The 17,826-nt window shown below is 44.9% G+C and overlaps 2 protein-coding genes across 5 annotated transcripts in view; one reads left to right on the forward strand and one right to left on the reverse strand.

The window, feature by feature from the left end:
* The first annotated feature begins 6,735 nt into the window (after positions 1-6,735).
* LOC124124380 lies at positions 6,736-9,716 on the forward strand. 2 transcript variants are annotated; one of them, XM_046487535.2, is made up of 4 exons: positions 6,736-6,893; positions 7,824-7,904; positions 8,092-8,361; positions 8,530-9,716. In XM_046487535.2, exons 3-4 carry the CDS (start codon positions 8,114-8,116, stop codon positions 9,149-9,151), a joined length of 870 nt encoding a protein of 289 aa, XP_046343491.1. In that variant the 5' UTR covers positions 6,736-6,893; positions 7,824-7,904; positions 8,092-8,113; the 3' UTR covers positions 9,152-9,716. The 2 variants fall into 2 exon arrangements, with proteins under 2 accessions (XP_046343491.1, XP_046343483.1); XM_046487527.2 differs by lacking the exon at positions 6,736-6,893 and having other exon boundaries at positions 6,987-7,904.
* Positions 9,717-10,531: 815 nt separating this feature from the next.
* Positions 10,532-17,826, reverse strand: part of LOC124124362 — a 40,732-nt gene continuing 33,437 nt past the window's right edge. For all 3 annotated transcript variants that reach the window (XM_046487502.2, XM_046487518.2, XM_046487510.2), the window contains exon 17: positions 10,532-13,115. In XM_046487502.2, coding sequence (XP_046343458.2) covers positions 12,792-13,115 — 324 coding nt within the window. In that variant the 3' untranslated portion in view covers positions 10,532-12,791. The remainder of the gene's footprint in view (positions 13,116-17,826) is intronic.

Genomic DNA, 17,826 nt, shown 5'->3' on the forward strand with positions numbered 1-17,826 from the left:
TTACAAATCAATAGCGTGTGTGTCCACCTCTGTGCTCGATTGCTGAAAGATCAAGGGAGCGAGCCGGCCAGGGGATGACATTCACGTTGTTTTGTTGAAGGGAATCCTGAACAAGTCGAGCAATATGAGGCCGGGCGTTGTCATGTTGAAAGGTAATGCCTGGGCCATGACGACGCAAACACGGTAGAACAACAGGGCCGATGATCTCGTCGCGGTAACGCTGTCCATTGAGATTTCCCTCTACCACTATCAAACGGGTCCTCTGTTTTGCTGTAATCCCACCCCATACCATAACGCTGCCGCCCCCGAACCGATCTTCTTCCATGACACAATGATTGACGTAACGTTCACCTCGACGTCGGTACACTCGAATCCGTCCATCGCTGTGGCTGAGGTGAAAACGAGACTCGTCAGTGAATAGAACTTGTCCCCACTGCATGGTCGTCTAGCGTAGACGCTGTCTGCACCACTGTAGACGTGCTTGACGGTGGTTTCCTGTCAAAATGGGACGTCTCGCGGGTCTTTTGGCGACAATCCCTGCACATCTGAGGCGGCGACGTACGGTTTGTGAAGATATTCGTCGAAGGCCAGGGATGCTTCTTGCAGTCACTGTTGCTGGCTGGAATCGTAGGTGTGTTGTTCGAATCCAGTTGTCTTGTCGATTATTGGTTACGCGTGGCCTGCCACTCTGAGGATGCTCTCTGAATGCATTCGTCTGTTGCCAACGTTGCCATAAACACCAAAAGGTGTTTCTGTGGACGTTAAATTGTCATGCAACATCACGTTGACTCGATCCTGCTTCAAGCATACCTATGGCTCGCAGACGCTCATTTTCGGACAGGCGTGGCATTTCGTAATGTTGAATAATTGCGTAATTTTGTTGTTTTTCTGAGTGGTTGTTGTCAGCACGATGATAAACATTGCATATGGAATCCCGTTAACGCACATGTTTTTATACCCATTCTTGGGTAGTCAAATGCATGGGGCTTGCATAAAAGTCAACTTTTGCATGGAATGCATGCTTTTCTGTAGCAGTTGCGTTCTTGTGACTTGATCCCATACATGTACTACAATATTGAAAACCAAACTTTACTTGTTTGAAAAATACACTAAAATATTGGTGTCACGGGAACTTTTGTTATTGAGTATATATGCGTATATACTGTAGTCTAATTTTGTCATCACATCTCCAGCGACTTCCAATACAAAAACCCATGCTTGGATTTTCTTTTCATTTGTTTTCTAAACGACTGATGGTATTTTTTAATTCAATGAACAAAAAGACACTCTGCTCCTTATATACAAGTATACAATCACAAACACATGTACTACCTCAATGGACACTATAAAAAATGGCGGTCTTGTGTGAGGCAGTAGCGACTTTGTTGTATTCCCTTATACATTATATTACTAATACTACACACTGGATTGATTGATGTATTGCACCTCGCTAAATATAACTCATTGATGCTTGAAAGAATTTTTTCATTCTCATTAAAATCAGATCTTAGTTCTCGCTAACGCTAAACAAAGTTAGCGGAAGCCAGAACTAAGATCTGATTTAAATAAGATTGGAGATACTTGGGTAAGCGTGTATATATACTGAACCGCAAAAGAAACGTCACCATGGATAGATATATGAGAAACCTTATTTGTCCAAACACTATAAACATACTCTGAGACATATTATAAAGATGAAACTTGGCAAAACTTTTCATCACGGTTGAAATTAAAGTGTCAAATGTTCTTAAAGTGAAACACAACACTAGTTTCTGAGAAAATGGCATCACAAGTCAGTATCTCGTGTGTTCGTCATGTGCATTGATGACTGCCGTGCAACGTCGATACATGGAATGGATGAGGCGGTTGATGAAGGCCATAGGCACTTGAGCCCACACTCGGAGGAACGCCTGACGCAGTCCAGCTGCACTTGTCGGCCTTGGTCGGACGTCATTCAGCCCACTCTCCTACCCAGAGGTCCTTGCGGTCGGCAGCCAGCATAGTACCTCTGCCACAGGCCAGCGCCATGTGACGATTCGTCACATCCTTCACAGTCCATTCAAGATATTGCGTATGCTTTTCATCCGTTTCATTTTTGACAAGTTTTCACATATTCATAAACAAATGTCAAAGAATGGTTACGGTTCATTAAGAACGTATCCTAAAACGTGAAAATTGGTTGTACGGCTCCACGTGCTGTCATCCAAGCCCAACGGAGAGCTAGCGATACGGTCACTTTGATGTATAAATACATATTGCCATGCAACTCACTGTCGCAGTTGTAGTAGCATATCTATATAACTATGCAAATCAATATGTAAACCGTCCCTAAATACTTGCATTAGTCCGTTCTATTCTGATTTCTGAAAAGGCGCGTTTGTTTACAAACAAGAGAAAAGTTCCGGATATGCAAATTGGCCTGTGGCAGCGGTGTTATGCTGAGTCGCCACTTGCAGGAGTGTGCATTCAGCCGTCTTTGAATCTCGTCCCACAGGTGCTCAATGGGATTGAAATCGCGACAGAGGGCAGGCCACTGCATGGTTCTGATGCCATTCTGCTAGAGGAAGTCTCTTGTTGCTCTCGCAGTGAGGACACGGGCGTTATCATGCTGAAACTCGTGGTTGCGGCGACGAGGTTGCGGCGAGGTATGGCGTGTGGTCTCAAGACTTGATCAAAGTACCGAGCTGCTGTGACATCATTGCCTCTCCCTGGACCGATGTTCTGGAAGACCAATTCCACCCCACACCATGATGCTCGGCCCACCTCACGAGTCTCTCTCAACAACACAAGCATCCGAATAACGTTCACCACGGCGTCGCCAGACTCTCTCTTTGCCATCTGCTGTTGAGATACAGTAACGGCTCTCGTCTGAGAAGAGGACTCTTCTCCACTGCTAGTGGCGTCAATGCTGGTGCTGTGTTGCCCACTGAAGACGGTCCCGGCGATGACGTGGTGTCAGAATGGGTCCTCGGTGTGGCCTGTGACAGTGGAGGGGTCTGCTCGTCAATCGTCGACGCACGGTGTCCGCACTAATGTTTCGCTGGTGCGTCCCCATAGTATGTCGAGCAGTTTCCGCAGGAGTAACAAAGAGATCACGAAGATGCTGTCGCACAATCTGACGATCTTGACGTCGGGTGGTGACCCTTGGTCTTCCACTAAGTGGTCGGTCATCTGTAGTGTTGGTGGTCAGGTTCCGTTGCTGGAGCCTGTATATATGGTCCTTACGTGGAGTCGGCCTCCGTGGTCTAGTAGTAGAGCGTCCGCCCGGATGGCGGAAGGTCCGGGGTTCGATCCCCGCCCGCGTCATACCAAAAGCCGTTAAAAGATGGTACTTGTTGTTACCCTGTCTGGCGCTCGGCATTAAAGGGCTAAAACAAGGACTGGTCGGCTCGGAGTCAGTATACTGTGTCTGAGTGAGGTATTCATGTTAAACTGCGGCATGGTATCTCAGTGTGCTAGCACTATAAATCGGCATCAGTCCGGACTAGTACAAGCAGCTACACACACACACACACGCACACGTGCATGCACGTCGCTATATAAGTGCAATAATCTTGGACGCGACGTTAAACCCCATTTCACCTCACCTCCTTACGTGGACTTGAAATGCACTGGCTACTTGCCGGGCGGTTTATCCAGCTTGCAATCGTCCAAGGGCTTGGTGTCGCTGATTTCTTGTCAATCTTGGCATGTGGTAGCAATTCAATAACGAATGAATGTTATCCGATCTGGGTGATTTTTATAGGGCAAAAAATGGGGGAACGCATGTGCAATTCAATTTGCACGGAACTCACGTGCATCGGGTTACCATGGCCGTTGCCGTGATACGTTTGGGCGATCGGTTTTTTTGTCATCTGCTCTGGGTTTTTTATCATCAAATTTCGGACAAGGTAATGTTAAATACCTCGACAAAAATTAACCAGATATCTAAATGACAACTTTTCATGCAATGTTACTTGGGGTGACGTTTCTTTTGCGGTTCAGTATACATAACTTATCCCTTGATCTTGAAGCACGTATACATTGCAGCCAATATTTATCATGATTTTGACACTAAAGCTGAAAATATTTTTTTCCAGAAAAAGCGCTACGTTTAGAGAACTCAATATATGTAATACTTGTTTTCATGTAGCCCAGTGAGTAGTTGTATGGGGACATTATATTTAGCAATTTCTAAATACAAATAATGAACTTGGCCGCCTATCACAACAAAGACAATTAAAGAGTAGTTGGTATGAAAATTAAGAAGGGTTGCAGTTCCTTGTTCTGTTAATGAGAAAATAATTTTGGTTACAATCAGAAATGTCAAATTTGTGAAGGGAGTTAAAACTGACCCATTTCATGCTGAGCTGTGACTTATGAAATAAAGGAATACACCGAGTAAAACTCACTTGCGGCTTTGATTGTGTCCTGGATTCCTCTACTACTCCTCAGTTGTTTTAAACTATATATCAATATGCATTTCTGCTGCTTAGCAACTGCTTACTCTTCACACAATTATAGCGAGTTTGCATTTTAGTTTCCATGGCAACAATGACAACGTGTTAATGAAACTAAACGTGAAGACTTGTCAGTTGAGTACAGGGCATCTTCCGTTTTCAATAGTTGTAATACAATATACAATTATGGAGGACACCCCCAAATTGCCACAGTGCAATGTTCTCCATGTACTGAGGTGCTTGTATTCGCCATGTCATCATAAGCATGCAGTCAGCTAATCATCAGAGTTACATGTTTTATAAATAAACATTAATGTATCAACCGCACCTCCCTAACGAGGCCATATAGAGGACCGTCACTGGAAATGGTACATAGGGCAGGTGTACAACGTGCCATATATGGGGCTGTCACACTAAAGGCTATATAGGACTGGTGTACAACGTGCCATATATGGGACTGCATGCCACACTAAATGCTATATAGGACTATCACAACATGCCATATATGCGGCTGTCACACTAAAGGCTATATCGGACTATCATAACATGCCATATATGGGGCTGTCACACTAAAGGCTATGTAGGACTATCACAACATGCCATATATGCGGCTGTCACACTAAAGGCTATATAGAACTATCACAACATGCCATATATGGGGCTGTCACACTAAAGGCTATATAGGACTATCACAACATGCCACATATGGGGCTGTCACACTAAAGGCTATATAGGACTATCACAACATGCCATATATGGGGCTGTCACACTAAAGGCTATATAGGACTATCACAACATGCCATATATGCGGCTGTCACACTAAAGGCTATATGGGACTGTTATACAACATGCCGTATATGGGGCTCTCACACTAAAGGCTATATGGGACTGTTATACAACATGCCGTATACGGGGCTCTGACACAAAATGCTATATGGGACTGTTATACAACATGCCGTATATGGGGCCCTCACACTAAAGGCTATATGGGACTGTTATACAACATGCCGTATACGGGGCTCTGACACAAAATGCTATATGGGACATCCTGTTGTGATGTATAAATGTAAACAAATACCAGTTCTAGTTTCTGTTTCAATTTCCTCTATAATTTAAGTTAACAGCTCACACAAAAACACAAACCTATTCCTACGTAAAGAGATATCAGCTTTATTTGGCCAAAAAGTGTAACCAGATAAATGCACATTTTAATCATAGGCAAAATCTGTTTTGAAGAAAAGGTTGTAAAAATTGATTGTGATTATTTTTATTATACAATTTAGTTTAAAATTATGCAACGGCAATGGCATATTTGTTTTCTCGTGGTATTTTTTAAATGTTACAAAAGCGAAATGGAGAAAGATTAAGCTTTGCGTAATTTGTCATTAACATCATTTATTACAAGTTCATAAGCTGAAAAATGGCAATATGAAAAACTGATTTTGCAAATGTATAGGCGGTAAAATTGTTACGGATTTTGAGATTCACTCTCATATATATTATACATGAAGCTATTTCTTTTAGTCCAGAGCGGTAAAATGTGCTTGCACAATCCGATACAGACTCTTTAACCCACGCAAAATATATTTGAGTGTTGTATCAGGTATAGCCTCATCGTTATACATCAGCCTGAAGAAGGAGGCACATTTTACATGACGTTTTCTGAATAGTGTATACTTCGAATGCAAACTACTACGAAAATTGATACTTTATATACAGTTACGCATTCCTGTGATTACGACGTGGCAATTCCAAGTCCGGGAAAGACATTTCAGCGGACGATACCGGGACTGCACGTTTTTAAGCCCTGAGCTTACAGATTTTGACTATATTAATTGGGTAACATTTTAACAGAGTGAGTGAGTGAGTGAGTGAGTTGGGTTTAACGCCGCTTTTAACAGTATTCCAGTTATATCGCGGCGTGTCAGCTTAATGTGGGAGGAAAGCCCGAAGTGATGCAGGTCTCAGACGTTTACCACTTCGGTGAAACCCACGAGCACGGGTATGGTGCTGACAAACCTAGAAACATAATCGGGGCGAACCGGGATTCGAACCCACAATCATAGGTTTCTGGCGTGCCAAATGGACGCAACTCCTCACAGCGAATCGCGGCGCCTTAGACGACTGGGCCACCCGCTAATGGGCTTAAAAGCGCTATATGTTTCGATTTATGAAAAAGGTGCAGTCCAAGTAAACAAAGCTCCGTCTCGGCGCGTGCTACGTCAGGCAAGATCATAGATCGGGCTGTATGGAGCCTGATCTATGACGTCACAGTATTGTTGCTTTGGCGCGGACATTGAAATTTGCTGGTAGATTCAGGGGAGATTATTACAGTTGAGCTGTTCGACCTCTAGTGGGATGGGAAGGCGAAACAGCAACAGGGAGAAAAAGTCCCACATACGGAGAATTAAGGATTGGGTATATAAAAAGCTAAGCTCCAGAAAAACAAACAAGGTAAGAGGACATATTTTCTCCGATTATCGAAATGTCAATATTTTTTTGGCTTTGAGAACATCAGAAACACGCACACGCACACGCACACGCACACGCACACGCAAGATCGTACACGCGCACCCGATTTCATTCTTTATTGGTCGTTCATTTTCGATAACATGCGATGAAATAGATATGTGCAACCGTGTATAAATGCTTCTATTTGGACTAGAAAATCTCCGCGGAAAGGAACATTATCACGTTTTCTTCAAGACATAAAACCTTTGTGGATAACAACTTCTTTACTCCTTGTAACGAAGTTTCCATAACATGTTTCATGTTCGTCCTACTTCTACATCTTTTCTTCACAAAAACATTAAGAAGGAACTTGATTTTGAGATGGAAATACTGTCTTCTTAACAGCGTCATTTTGTTAATTAAACTGTACATAGGGTGAAACATGTTTTGCTAGGGCCATGGGGAGGAGGAGTATCTTCAAGCCGCACCCATCGTCCACAGAGATATGTGAGTTTACATTCATCTGGGTCAAGCTTGAAAATTAGTACTGGCAATTTAATGGACTGTCGTATCTCAGAGTGAACTTAACTTTCACATGGAAGCTAAAGCTATAATGATCAACCAATAGAACTGTTAAATGGTACATTGTTGATATTGACTCGTGCAGGACACATGTACAGGTTGTACATGTTGTAACTGTGTCAAATGTAATTAAGGTACTGTGCTCCGCTTCCAAGATATGTAAACGTAGTTTTCATCTGTACTGACGCAAACCATTTTAATCATTTGAGTCAAAACAGTGACATGTGATATCTGATGACGTCTAAACTGCCTTTCGGTTAGTTAGTGTGAGACAGGGTGTCATGAGATAGAAAATGTGCAACTTGTCTGGAACTTGACAACACAATAAATGGGTTTTCTGTGTATTTTCAGGTTCGAGAAGGAGACTGAGACTAAGGACACCGTATCTGTAAACACTACACAAACAAAGACCAGTACAGAAACGGAGAAAGAGTAAGTACATTGTATCCCCGTGTTAACGATAAAAGAGAACAAAGTAATGTAATCACAGATTTACTATTTCTTTGTTGACATCACAAATTTAATTGGTTACCCTGTGAAAGTTTGTTTATATAAGCAAATACGAAGCGCTGAGATCGTCTGAAGTCATCACAGACAATAAAAGTACCATTTGTTTCAGACGGGTGTTAGATCTGAAGAAGATGTTCAGGCCAAGTTTTGATCAGTATGAGCGTTTACAGTTTCGGAAGTGTCCATGCGAGGGGACTGGCAACCACCCCTTGGTCCCCTCCCGATCAGGCCACACACAGACAAGCCATGAAGACCTTTTTTCGAGGTCGTCCAAGTCGGCCTCAGAGGCACGAACAACAATGGCAGATACATTCCCTCAGTGCCAAAAGTCAGTATTGGCCAGTCATCACCAGTCTAAGCTGCCCAGGGAATGGAAGCCGTAAGTACAATGGAGTGTGTTTTCAAGAACAACAGAACATCAGAATACTTGCAAAAGATCTGCAATAACTTATACATACACATTACTTGAGGTTACTGACTATGCCTGTCATCTTAACGCAAGATTCGCAGCTGAATAGCTCTTACCCTTGTCTAATGTATTTTTCAGATCGAAGCATCCTGGTTCACAGTGCACTTCGATGGCCTTCACTGCCATTTTGACATCAGGGTTTCTTCCCGTGGGATTGTGGACCCAAACCATCATGGACAGGATTCTCTTCCTCGGAGACAAGCTCCACGCCTGTCTGTTGGCCGAGATGGGCAGATGGGCACCCTGCAATGGCCACCTAGCTGCGGATGAGATGCCGTCTCAGCCAAAGGACACGCATGGCATTTGGGGGGTCAAGTGTAAGAGAAACCTTGAGTACCAGGGTTTCATTCACCCTGACCTGACCTGTCTGTCCTCCCTCAGACGCCAGCTGACGGAATGCGGTATACCCGACCAGCGTCTGAGGGATTTAGATGACGCCATCAGCAGCTGTTTTAGTGCCGGATCTGCTGGCTGCTTGCTGACATCCTGTGGTGTCAGTTCAGCCATTTTCAAGAACCCCGAAGGTGGTGTCGTGGTCTTCGACTCCCACGCCAAGGACGTCACAGGCCGCACATGTTCCGAGGGAAAGTCGTCTCTGTTGACATTCATCTCCCTGGATGGTGTGGTGGCCTACTACAGGAGTCAGCTGGGAGGGGGGACCAGATACTGCCTTACGGGGTTCCTGGTCCAGCCAAACTAGACAAGGGCAGCAGCTGGTCAGAGCTCCTCCAGACACTGACTGACGCCCTGAGTAACAGAGCACCGCTACCTCCTGCTGGGCAGTGAAATAGATGAGGCTATATCATTACCTGCTGTTTTACAGATACTAATCGCAGCATTATGTCAAATGCCTTTGAAGACAGAAAAATGAGTTCATCAGAGTGCTTGAACAGTCTTTGCTCCCTTACAAAAGCAAAGGGAAGCTCAGCACCATTATATGGCATAAATGTCTCAGAGGAGAACGAATGCCAGTCAAACTGGCTAAATAGTAAATAGAAATGGCTTTAATACACTTACTGCACCAGCGAATGACCGTTGAGCATGGAACTAGGAACGTTTATTGAACAAGTGTCTAGATGGGATAAATGAAGACTATTGACAAGCTTTTATTAAACACGTACTTTTTATTGTTATTTTACACTTCCGTGTTTTAACATCTAACATCCTCAGTGAAGTGGAATATAAATGATTTTACAAGCAAATGACAATTTGGTTTTTTTGTTCCAAGATTCAAATTAATAAAGTTATGAATTATTATCCATATGGTGAATACAAGATGTTGAAAGCAAACTTTGTCCTGGTAGCCTTCTTGGTAGATCTCACCTAGAAAGGGCAGGTCGGTGGTTGTGACAGTGAGACACAGACCGGCTACATCAACAGGGCCACTGCTGGCCTTGTAATGGCTGATCACAGAAACTATTCACACCAGCCAATAAGGTCACCTGAAGCCTAGTAGGTATTTATTCTTGTTTGTAATTTAACGCCGCACTCAGTAATATTCCAGCTATATGACGGCAGTTTGTAAATAATTGAGTCTGGACCAGACAGTCCAGTGATTGACATCATTAGCAACAATCTACGCATTTGGGATACGATGACATAGATCAACAAAGTCAGCGAACCTGACAACCCATCCCGTTGGTCGCCCGTTACAACAAGAATGAGTTGCTAAAGACCTATTCTAACCCGGATTTTCACAGGTCTCAAGCCTAGTAAGCTGAATTGTGTGATACACATAAATGAGTTTTGCTGCTTTTAGCGTTAATACAGCATCATCACTGCGGAGGACACCAGAAATAGGCTTCATGTACCCATGTGGGGAATTGGATACATGGCTTCGGTGTCACGAGTCAATGATTAAAGCTCTTGGGTCCAGTTTGCTCCAGGCAACCCTATGATGTGGATTAAGGCAGGAGCTCTCCTCTTGCAGATGGTACTGATACTGAACTATCCCTTTCAGGAACATTAAAGGAATTTGTGTATACCATAGTAAACAATCAGTGCTGGAGCCATGCAGGTAGTTGTGTAGGACATATAATCCTCCAGAGGCATCCAAATAAACACCATACAGACACGTAGCTATCATAAACATTATTTATTGCATAATGAGTAATGTCCAATTTGATCTTTGTAACAAAGTTCACAGGTGTCATAGAGCACTAGATGAATAGTGTACATTTCTTAAAAAGGCTATATACAAGTGCAGATGAAATATACAATGATATGATGAAGGTTATTACCACTGTACTATCAGAGACCATATACTGCATGGTCTCTGGTATTATGAACAAAGAACAAATGAACCAACAAGATTAATGAATTGTTACCTTTGACTGTAGGTTTCAGGTAAAGGGTAAGGATGCCCTCTGAATAATTTTTATCACACAACTCATTAAAATGTGTCATTTCAGAATCCTTACATGATTTGAAAGGTAGAAATGCCATGTAGTATGCACAATGAAAACTGTCTGACTACAAAGAAACAGCGCCATGTATATCACGCAGGCCCCTGAAGCAGGATAGTGATATAACTGAAACACTAGACTCATATATATAAATAGACAAGGGACGTCACTCGCCATCTTGACCGAAGTTGAAATCGGCTGTATCGTTTAAATTAAATGGAAATATATGCATGTCATGTTCACAATACCTCCCCACCTACCTCCAAATAGGACCTGCATGCCACAAACCTTCATTTTTGGCAATTTATTACCTATATCGGGTGAGTTTATCGAAATGTTGGCTCAGTCGCGGCTTCAGGGGCCTGTGTGGATCAGTACACATTCCTCCAGACAAACACAACACAACCCACTCTTCGGCAAGTCACTTCACGCTAACAAATGTGGGCCAAGTGCACCCATCATCTATATTCTACTATATGAAACTATATTATTTTTTTATGGATTTTTCCATTTGGCATACACTACCCATTTCATGAAAGACAATTAATAATACTTCTTTAGGCATTTGGAAGTAGTTGCACAAAATACTTTAAGTTCATTCACACAAATTTGGAGCACTATTTATGCCAAAACAATATGTGTATGTTTCCGGTTTCCTGGACCTAACTGGGAGCCCCATTCTAGCTCCATCACCATTCAGATAAATCTGTATTTCAAGATATGAGAGCAAATTTGATGCCCTTCACTAAAGATAAGCCAGTCATTGAAAGGAACCGAACTAATTATCTCATTTCTTGACAAGCTAAAAAAAAGAAACACTTATTTTTACCTTATTGTACATGTATCATGGTCTTTTCCATACATGTTAGTCCATGATAACGACATCTGCCTATGCCAGTCCTGAGTGTGAAAAGCTTACTATCTCCTAATTGCCTTACTGGGAATGCAGTGAATAGAGGACTGCTGATGGAGACGAGGGTGGGTGCACAGGGTACTCAACAACAAGCAGCTCAAGAGTCCATGGGACATACACAAGGACAACATGGCTTTAACAGTTTCAAGCCTTAGCCAACTGAATAATGGTATTCAAATCATTCCTTTACTCATCCCTTATATCTTGTATGCAGGACTTCACTTCAATAACAGAAGACATAGTTTCATGCCATGCCTAATGGCTTGTCATATGTACTTGTGTGATCACAATATTTTACTGAAATACATCATTACCTACTTTTGGTCAGCTATAGAATAACCTAGGATTGCCCCTTAAAAATATATCTTCATCTTCTATGTTAATGTAACATTACTTCTATGTATAGGTCACATTTATAAGCACATTGCACTTATTAAAAATGTTTATTGAACATATATCCATTCCACTGTATCAAAAGATTATGTCACTTGAAAAACTCATAACTTGTTTGAACATATATAGCTACACACTGTTACTTTAAATGACACATTATGAATCATTCACTGCATTAAAGTGTAGCAAAATGTATGAAAACAATTCTGTACACATGCATCAAGTACAGTACTCCTGTTCTGCTGACTAGTTTGTAAGAAAATGCCCAGTCCTGATCCCACCATAGTGTTTACTGATATTTCAACTTCTTTAACAAAATAAATTATAACCACATAAAAATGATAAAACATCTTTCCTAATGATTTCAAATAAAAGAACAAACTAATGTTTCACTGTCATAAAAATATCAAGATTTCAAAAATGATGAAAAGAATAACCCTGCTCAGACAACATGGAGAATGCTCTTGCCTTAGAGAATACAAGCTGATGAATACAACTGCAAGGAATTATTTTTCGTCCTTGTTCACCAAGTTGCAAAACCTGTAGATGTATGCATTCTACCAGCAGCTTATGGCCAGTGGTTTGTTGATGAATTTGTTCTACTGGATGAGAAAGTTCTCAATCTTTCGCTATGAGTCATTAGCCCAGCCATTCACCTTGACCTGAGACTTGATCTTCTTGACCTTGATGTCTGTATGCGGAAGACAGTCTGCCAGGCTCTCCGTCAACTGGATGAGGCTGAGTCGGTTGATGGGGACAGTGGGGGCTTCAGGCTGCTTCTGCAGTTCCACATAGTTGGAGGGATAGAAGGGGATCCACATGGCCTGTCGGTCATGGTCGGAGGGGGGATCGGGGGCACACATGTCAGAGTTGACAATCACACCCCACTCCAATAGCTGAAGTTTCTGGAGTTTCGACACCAGAGTGAGAGTGTTGGAATTGACTGCTGCCATCTGAAACAATAATACAAGACTTTCATGCCAGAAAACCTTGGATAATTATATGTTACAATACCATTGATTCAAGCAGATAAAAAAGAACCCACTCGTCCGATGGTAGATGACCAGATGGTGAAAACATGAATACGTACATACACCCAAAAGACAAGTGTCAAAATGTGTGGTGTCACCCTGGGCAAGTGACTTAGTTCAAATATGCCTCTGTTCACCCAGCAGGGAATAGGTACCCAATATGTGAGGTGGATGTTAAAACCCTCTTGCTCCCGAAGGCAGCTTGAGCTGTATACTCCCCAGGGAGTTGGGAATGATAACTGCATATGATCCACTGGTCGGGTAACAACTAAACCACATCAGGTGCGTTATATAAATGTATAATATAATAATATTAGTAAAACCCTAAATATATTTTATATTTGTATACTTATCCTGCATTACCCCTCAATGCATATTGCTGCTTGTTCTTGACAGAGAAAAGAGCTGTGTGAGGGTCTTTGCTTGAAGAAGTTGTTCCAACTAGCTGAGAGGCCAACCCTGTCACACAGCTCCCACGTGACCAAAGGAAGTGACATCATGGATCCTCACATTACTCTGGAGTCTGGAACATCGGAAGACATCGTGGGGAGGCAGCTCTGTGATGGGCGGGTCTCTTTAGACGCAGTAATGCAGGATAAGTATACAAATATAAAAAATATCTATGAGTTTACTACAATTTTTACTTATCCTTCATTACTCCTTAATGCATCTTTATCCGACGGAATCAGTGGAGGGAATACCTTCAGATGTACACTTTCATCTCAGAACTGTTCCCTCAGCTAATCCTCGGCTGTGTGGTTGGCTTCGAGTGACCAATCCATGTATGGGAACCTCCGTTTCCCTCAGTACGTTCTCGGCTGTATGGTCGGCATCAATGACCATTTCATGGATGGGAACCAAGAGTCAGGTATGCGGTGTGTCCAGGTACGTCACAGCCATAGACGATAACCCTCTCAAGTTAAAGTTGTAGACTGGTGTACCAAGCTGTGAGTGGGGCATGAACCTTCTAGTCCAGGGCATTTAAGCCAGGGGAGGTTGAGAGGCCGGCTCTGGACTTGGAGGCGAGGTCAGTGGCATTTAGCAGTGGTGACCTGTTGGGCCACTACTAACAGGCCAAAACTGTGTACGCCTTCCACATCCTCCAATGCGACCTCTCGCAGGTAGTGACTGACGAAGACTGTGTTTGATCGCCAGAAACATCCCTCCATGATGGCACGTAGAGAACAGTTGCTGGTGGAGGAGACTGCCCAGATCTCATGCAGGTTGTTTAAGCATGGGGGCCCCAATCCAGCTGCCTCGTAGGCCTGGAGAATGATGGCTCGTAGCCAGAGGGCGATCGTGTTGCGGCTGACTTCCGCTCGCAAAGTCGCAGATACTGGTATGAGGAGGCATCGTCGTTTTCTACGGCGGTCCTTGGATCGTTTGATGTAGCAACGGAGTGCTCTAACCGGACATAGACAGAGCTCTTGTTCATCTTCCGCGCCCACAATCGAAGATAGGGGAGGGATGAGGAACAATCTGTCTGGCTGTCCTTGATTCTTGGCAATGAAGTCCCGGCACAGTCCGAGATGCACGACACGCGTGACGTAGAAGGCATGTAGCTCACTCTCACGGGCTGCAGTTGCGAGCTCCAGTAGGAAGACCGTCTTTTTCGTCAGATTGTAAAAGGACGTCGCTTTGAGAGGCTCAGCAAGGTGAGAATGACATTCAAGTCCCAAGCCGGTGGATGAAATTTCGCCTTTGGTCTTCCAAACTGAATGAGAGAAGCAGAGCCTGTAGTTCCCGGGATTTTCATCATGCACCGATCTTCTGGAACTGCCAGGACAGAGTTGAGTGCCACAAGGTAGGTCATGAAGGTACTACCCTTGAGCTTGCGCTTGTGGCGAAGATAGAGCATGAACTCAGACAGGAATTGAGGCGATGCAGTAGTGGGGTCTTGATGTTTGCCTCTGCAAAAGCTCTCAAAGGATTGCCACTTGTCGTCATAGAGGCTCCTGGTGGTTTGGTGATGCGCTATCGTGATGGCCTTTGCCGCTCTGGCTGAGTAGCCTGTGGTGTTCAGTGCTCTCTGTAAATGGACCAGATGTGAGGACATAACTTGTCTGCTCCTGGGTGTGGCTGCCTGCTGCGAGGGTGGATCAGCAGGTTTGGCCAATCTGGGAGTCTGGGAGTGCTAGCACTCTGAGGTCTACGAACCAAACCCTCGCCAGCCACAAGGGCACGACCAAAGTCAGATCGAGGTTCTGTGTTGATCGGATCCTTTGGACAAGCCAAGGTGGTGGCAAAGCGTACGCCCAGGGGATGCTGAAGGCGTTGACTGCCCAAGCCAGGGGATCCGGCACCTGCGAATTGTAGGTCGGTACCTGGTAGTTCTAGCTGGTGGCGAATAGGTCTATGTTGAGGAGACCATGGTCTCAAAAGTAAGAGCGAAGGTTTCTCGGTTGAGCTCTGTGGGGGCAACCTTGCCTGGCCGAGATAGAGCAGCCTAGGATGTTTCGGCAGCCTGGAATGTGTTCGACCTGGAACTGTATCCCCAGATAATCAACCAGGTGAAAGAATCGGAATGTCTGTTGAAGGAGCGAGGTCGAGTGAGTTGTACCCTGGCTAAGTAGGCACCAGACGACGCTTATGTTGTCCGTCAAGATGGAGAGCCTGCTCCCAATGAGCAATGGCCAAGATAAGCCCCTCCAGTTTGAGATAGTTGATATGCCATAGGCGCTGATCGGCGGACCACAGCCCCGAGGTGACCTGTCCCTCTAGGTGTGTGCCTCATCCCTGCAGGGAAGCGTCTACCAATAGGCATAGAGAGGTAGTAAGCCCTGTCAAGGAGATGCCGCCTAAGACATTCGATTCCACCGTCCACTACCGGAGACGCGGCTTGACGTGATCCGGGATGTGGATTGTTGAAAGCGGCGAGGTTGTGAATCATCCTTCGTGTGTCTGAGTCCTTCTTGGGGACGAGGAAGATGGGTGAATAGAAGGCCGGTGTTATGGCTAGGGCGTGTATGACCTCTATTGCTTTCTTGTCCAGCAGCGCCGAGATGTTCTGGCTTAGTAGTTGCTGTTAAGTAGGGGGATAGGTGTCCACTATAGGGGACGACATGAGAGGCGGGTCGTTTATAAGCGCCAGCTTATACCCGTGTTGGAGGATGTTCGTGACATATGGGTCCCACAGGATTTCCCAATTCTGCCAGAATCGACCCAGTCTCTCACCTACTGGAGTGTCGACAATTTGGACAACTGGGGGCGGGAGGTCCCAGTCGTGCGTGTCTGGGGATTCACTTGGAGTCCCTGCAGTTGGCGCTTCCTTCCTTGGGAGTGGCCACAGCGAGACTGGTATGAGCCAGAGGACTTGCCTTTACCTAAGATAACTGCCCGAGAGGTTGAGGTGGAGGGAGTTGCTTTGCGGCTGTTAGGAGCCAGACTGGGACGTCTTAGAGAAGGATGGCTTTGACACCCTGGCCTGGGCCTTGAGAGCCGTCTCGTCTCAGTTGATGGCTGAGATTCGGGAGTGAGTCTTGGAGATCTGTCCGTTAAATAGGTCAGGAGCTGACCCATTGTTGATGAAGCGGATCTCTCCTGAACTCTGGTTCCCAGTCAGGTAGAGCAAGGTAGCCCAGGCATCTCGTGGTTGTAAGCACAATCAGGGCGGCATGCATATGGGAGTGCATATGCTCAACTTGTTGCTGGAGGTAGGATACGACGGTGGTCAGGTGGTCTTTCCTATGAGGGTTATCCTCCAACAAGTCCTGGAGAAAGTCCATAAGTGAGAGAAGCTTGAGAGTGTGGCGAATTTCGGTCTCCACATAGGTGAGTTTATTGTCAGACACTTGTACTGAGGTGGAGTGCTTAGACCCAGTCATGCGGTGCAGATCCTCATCTAAAGCATGAGCGTGGCCCACGACCTGGAGAGATCAGATCGGGTAGTTGCCTCGTTAATAGCGTGGAGGTCTGAAGGACGGAGTCAGAGAAAGTTTGCTGAAGTCCTCATCCAGGACCGAAATCATGTCCTTGATCAGCGGGTCTGGTGGGAGCGAGGTAGGTTCCAGGATTGCTGTCTTGCTATTGACCTCTAGGCCAGGAGAGGGAGCGGCTGTCTCTAGTCCATCCGCCAACCAGTCTGCAACCTGGCCTAGGCAAAGGTGGGACTCGCCTTCTGTGGGGGTGTCATCGGATGAAGGTGCCCTCCGAGGAGCTACTTGAGCATCTGCGAACAGGTCGAGGACCCCGACGAGACGACCGACTGTCACTCTGACGTAAGGGCGAACTTGGGGAAGCTGAGTAACGAGAGGTAGATGGACATCAATGAGCGATGACAGAGATGGTGTCTGTATAGGCGTCCGACGAGGCGCTGGCAAGGGCGTGGGCGTCTGTATAGCAGCTGTTTGGTGGATAGGCACCGTCTGTATAGGCGCTTGGAGAGGCGCCTGCAGAGGCGCTATGGGTAGCGCTTTTAGAGGCATCTGTATAGGCGCTGGGGCAATAGGCGTCGACGTCTGCATGGCCTGTAAGTACTGGAGGAGAGAGGTGTCTGTCATGGGCATCTGTGCCGTAGGCGGGGGTGCCTGTAGGAAACCATGCGTCTGGCCAGTGGACTGTATAGGCGCCGTTTGGTAGGAGAGCGTCATGGTGGTGTCCACTGCCGTAAAAATAGACATGACATAGTAGTGGT

The sequence above is a fragment of the Haliotis rufescens genome, unplaced genomic scaffold (assembly GCF_023055435.1).
Source record: "Haliotis rufescens isolate VD_foot unplaced genomic scaffold, xgHalRufe1.0.p SCAF_3, whole genome shotgun sequence".
Taxonomy (NCBI): Eukaryota; Metazoa; Mollusca; class Gastropoda; order Lepetellida; family Haliotidae; genus Haliotis; species Haliotis rufescens.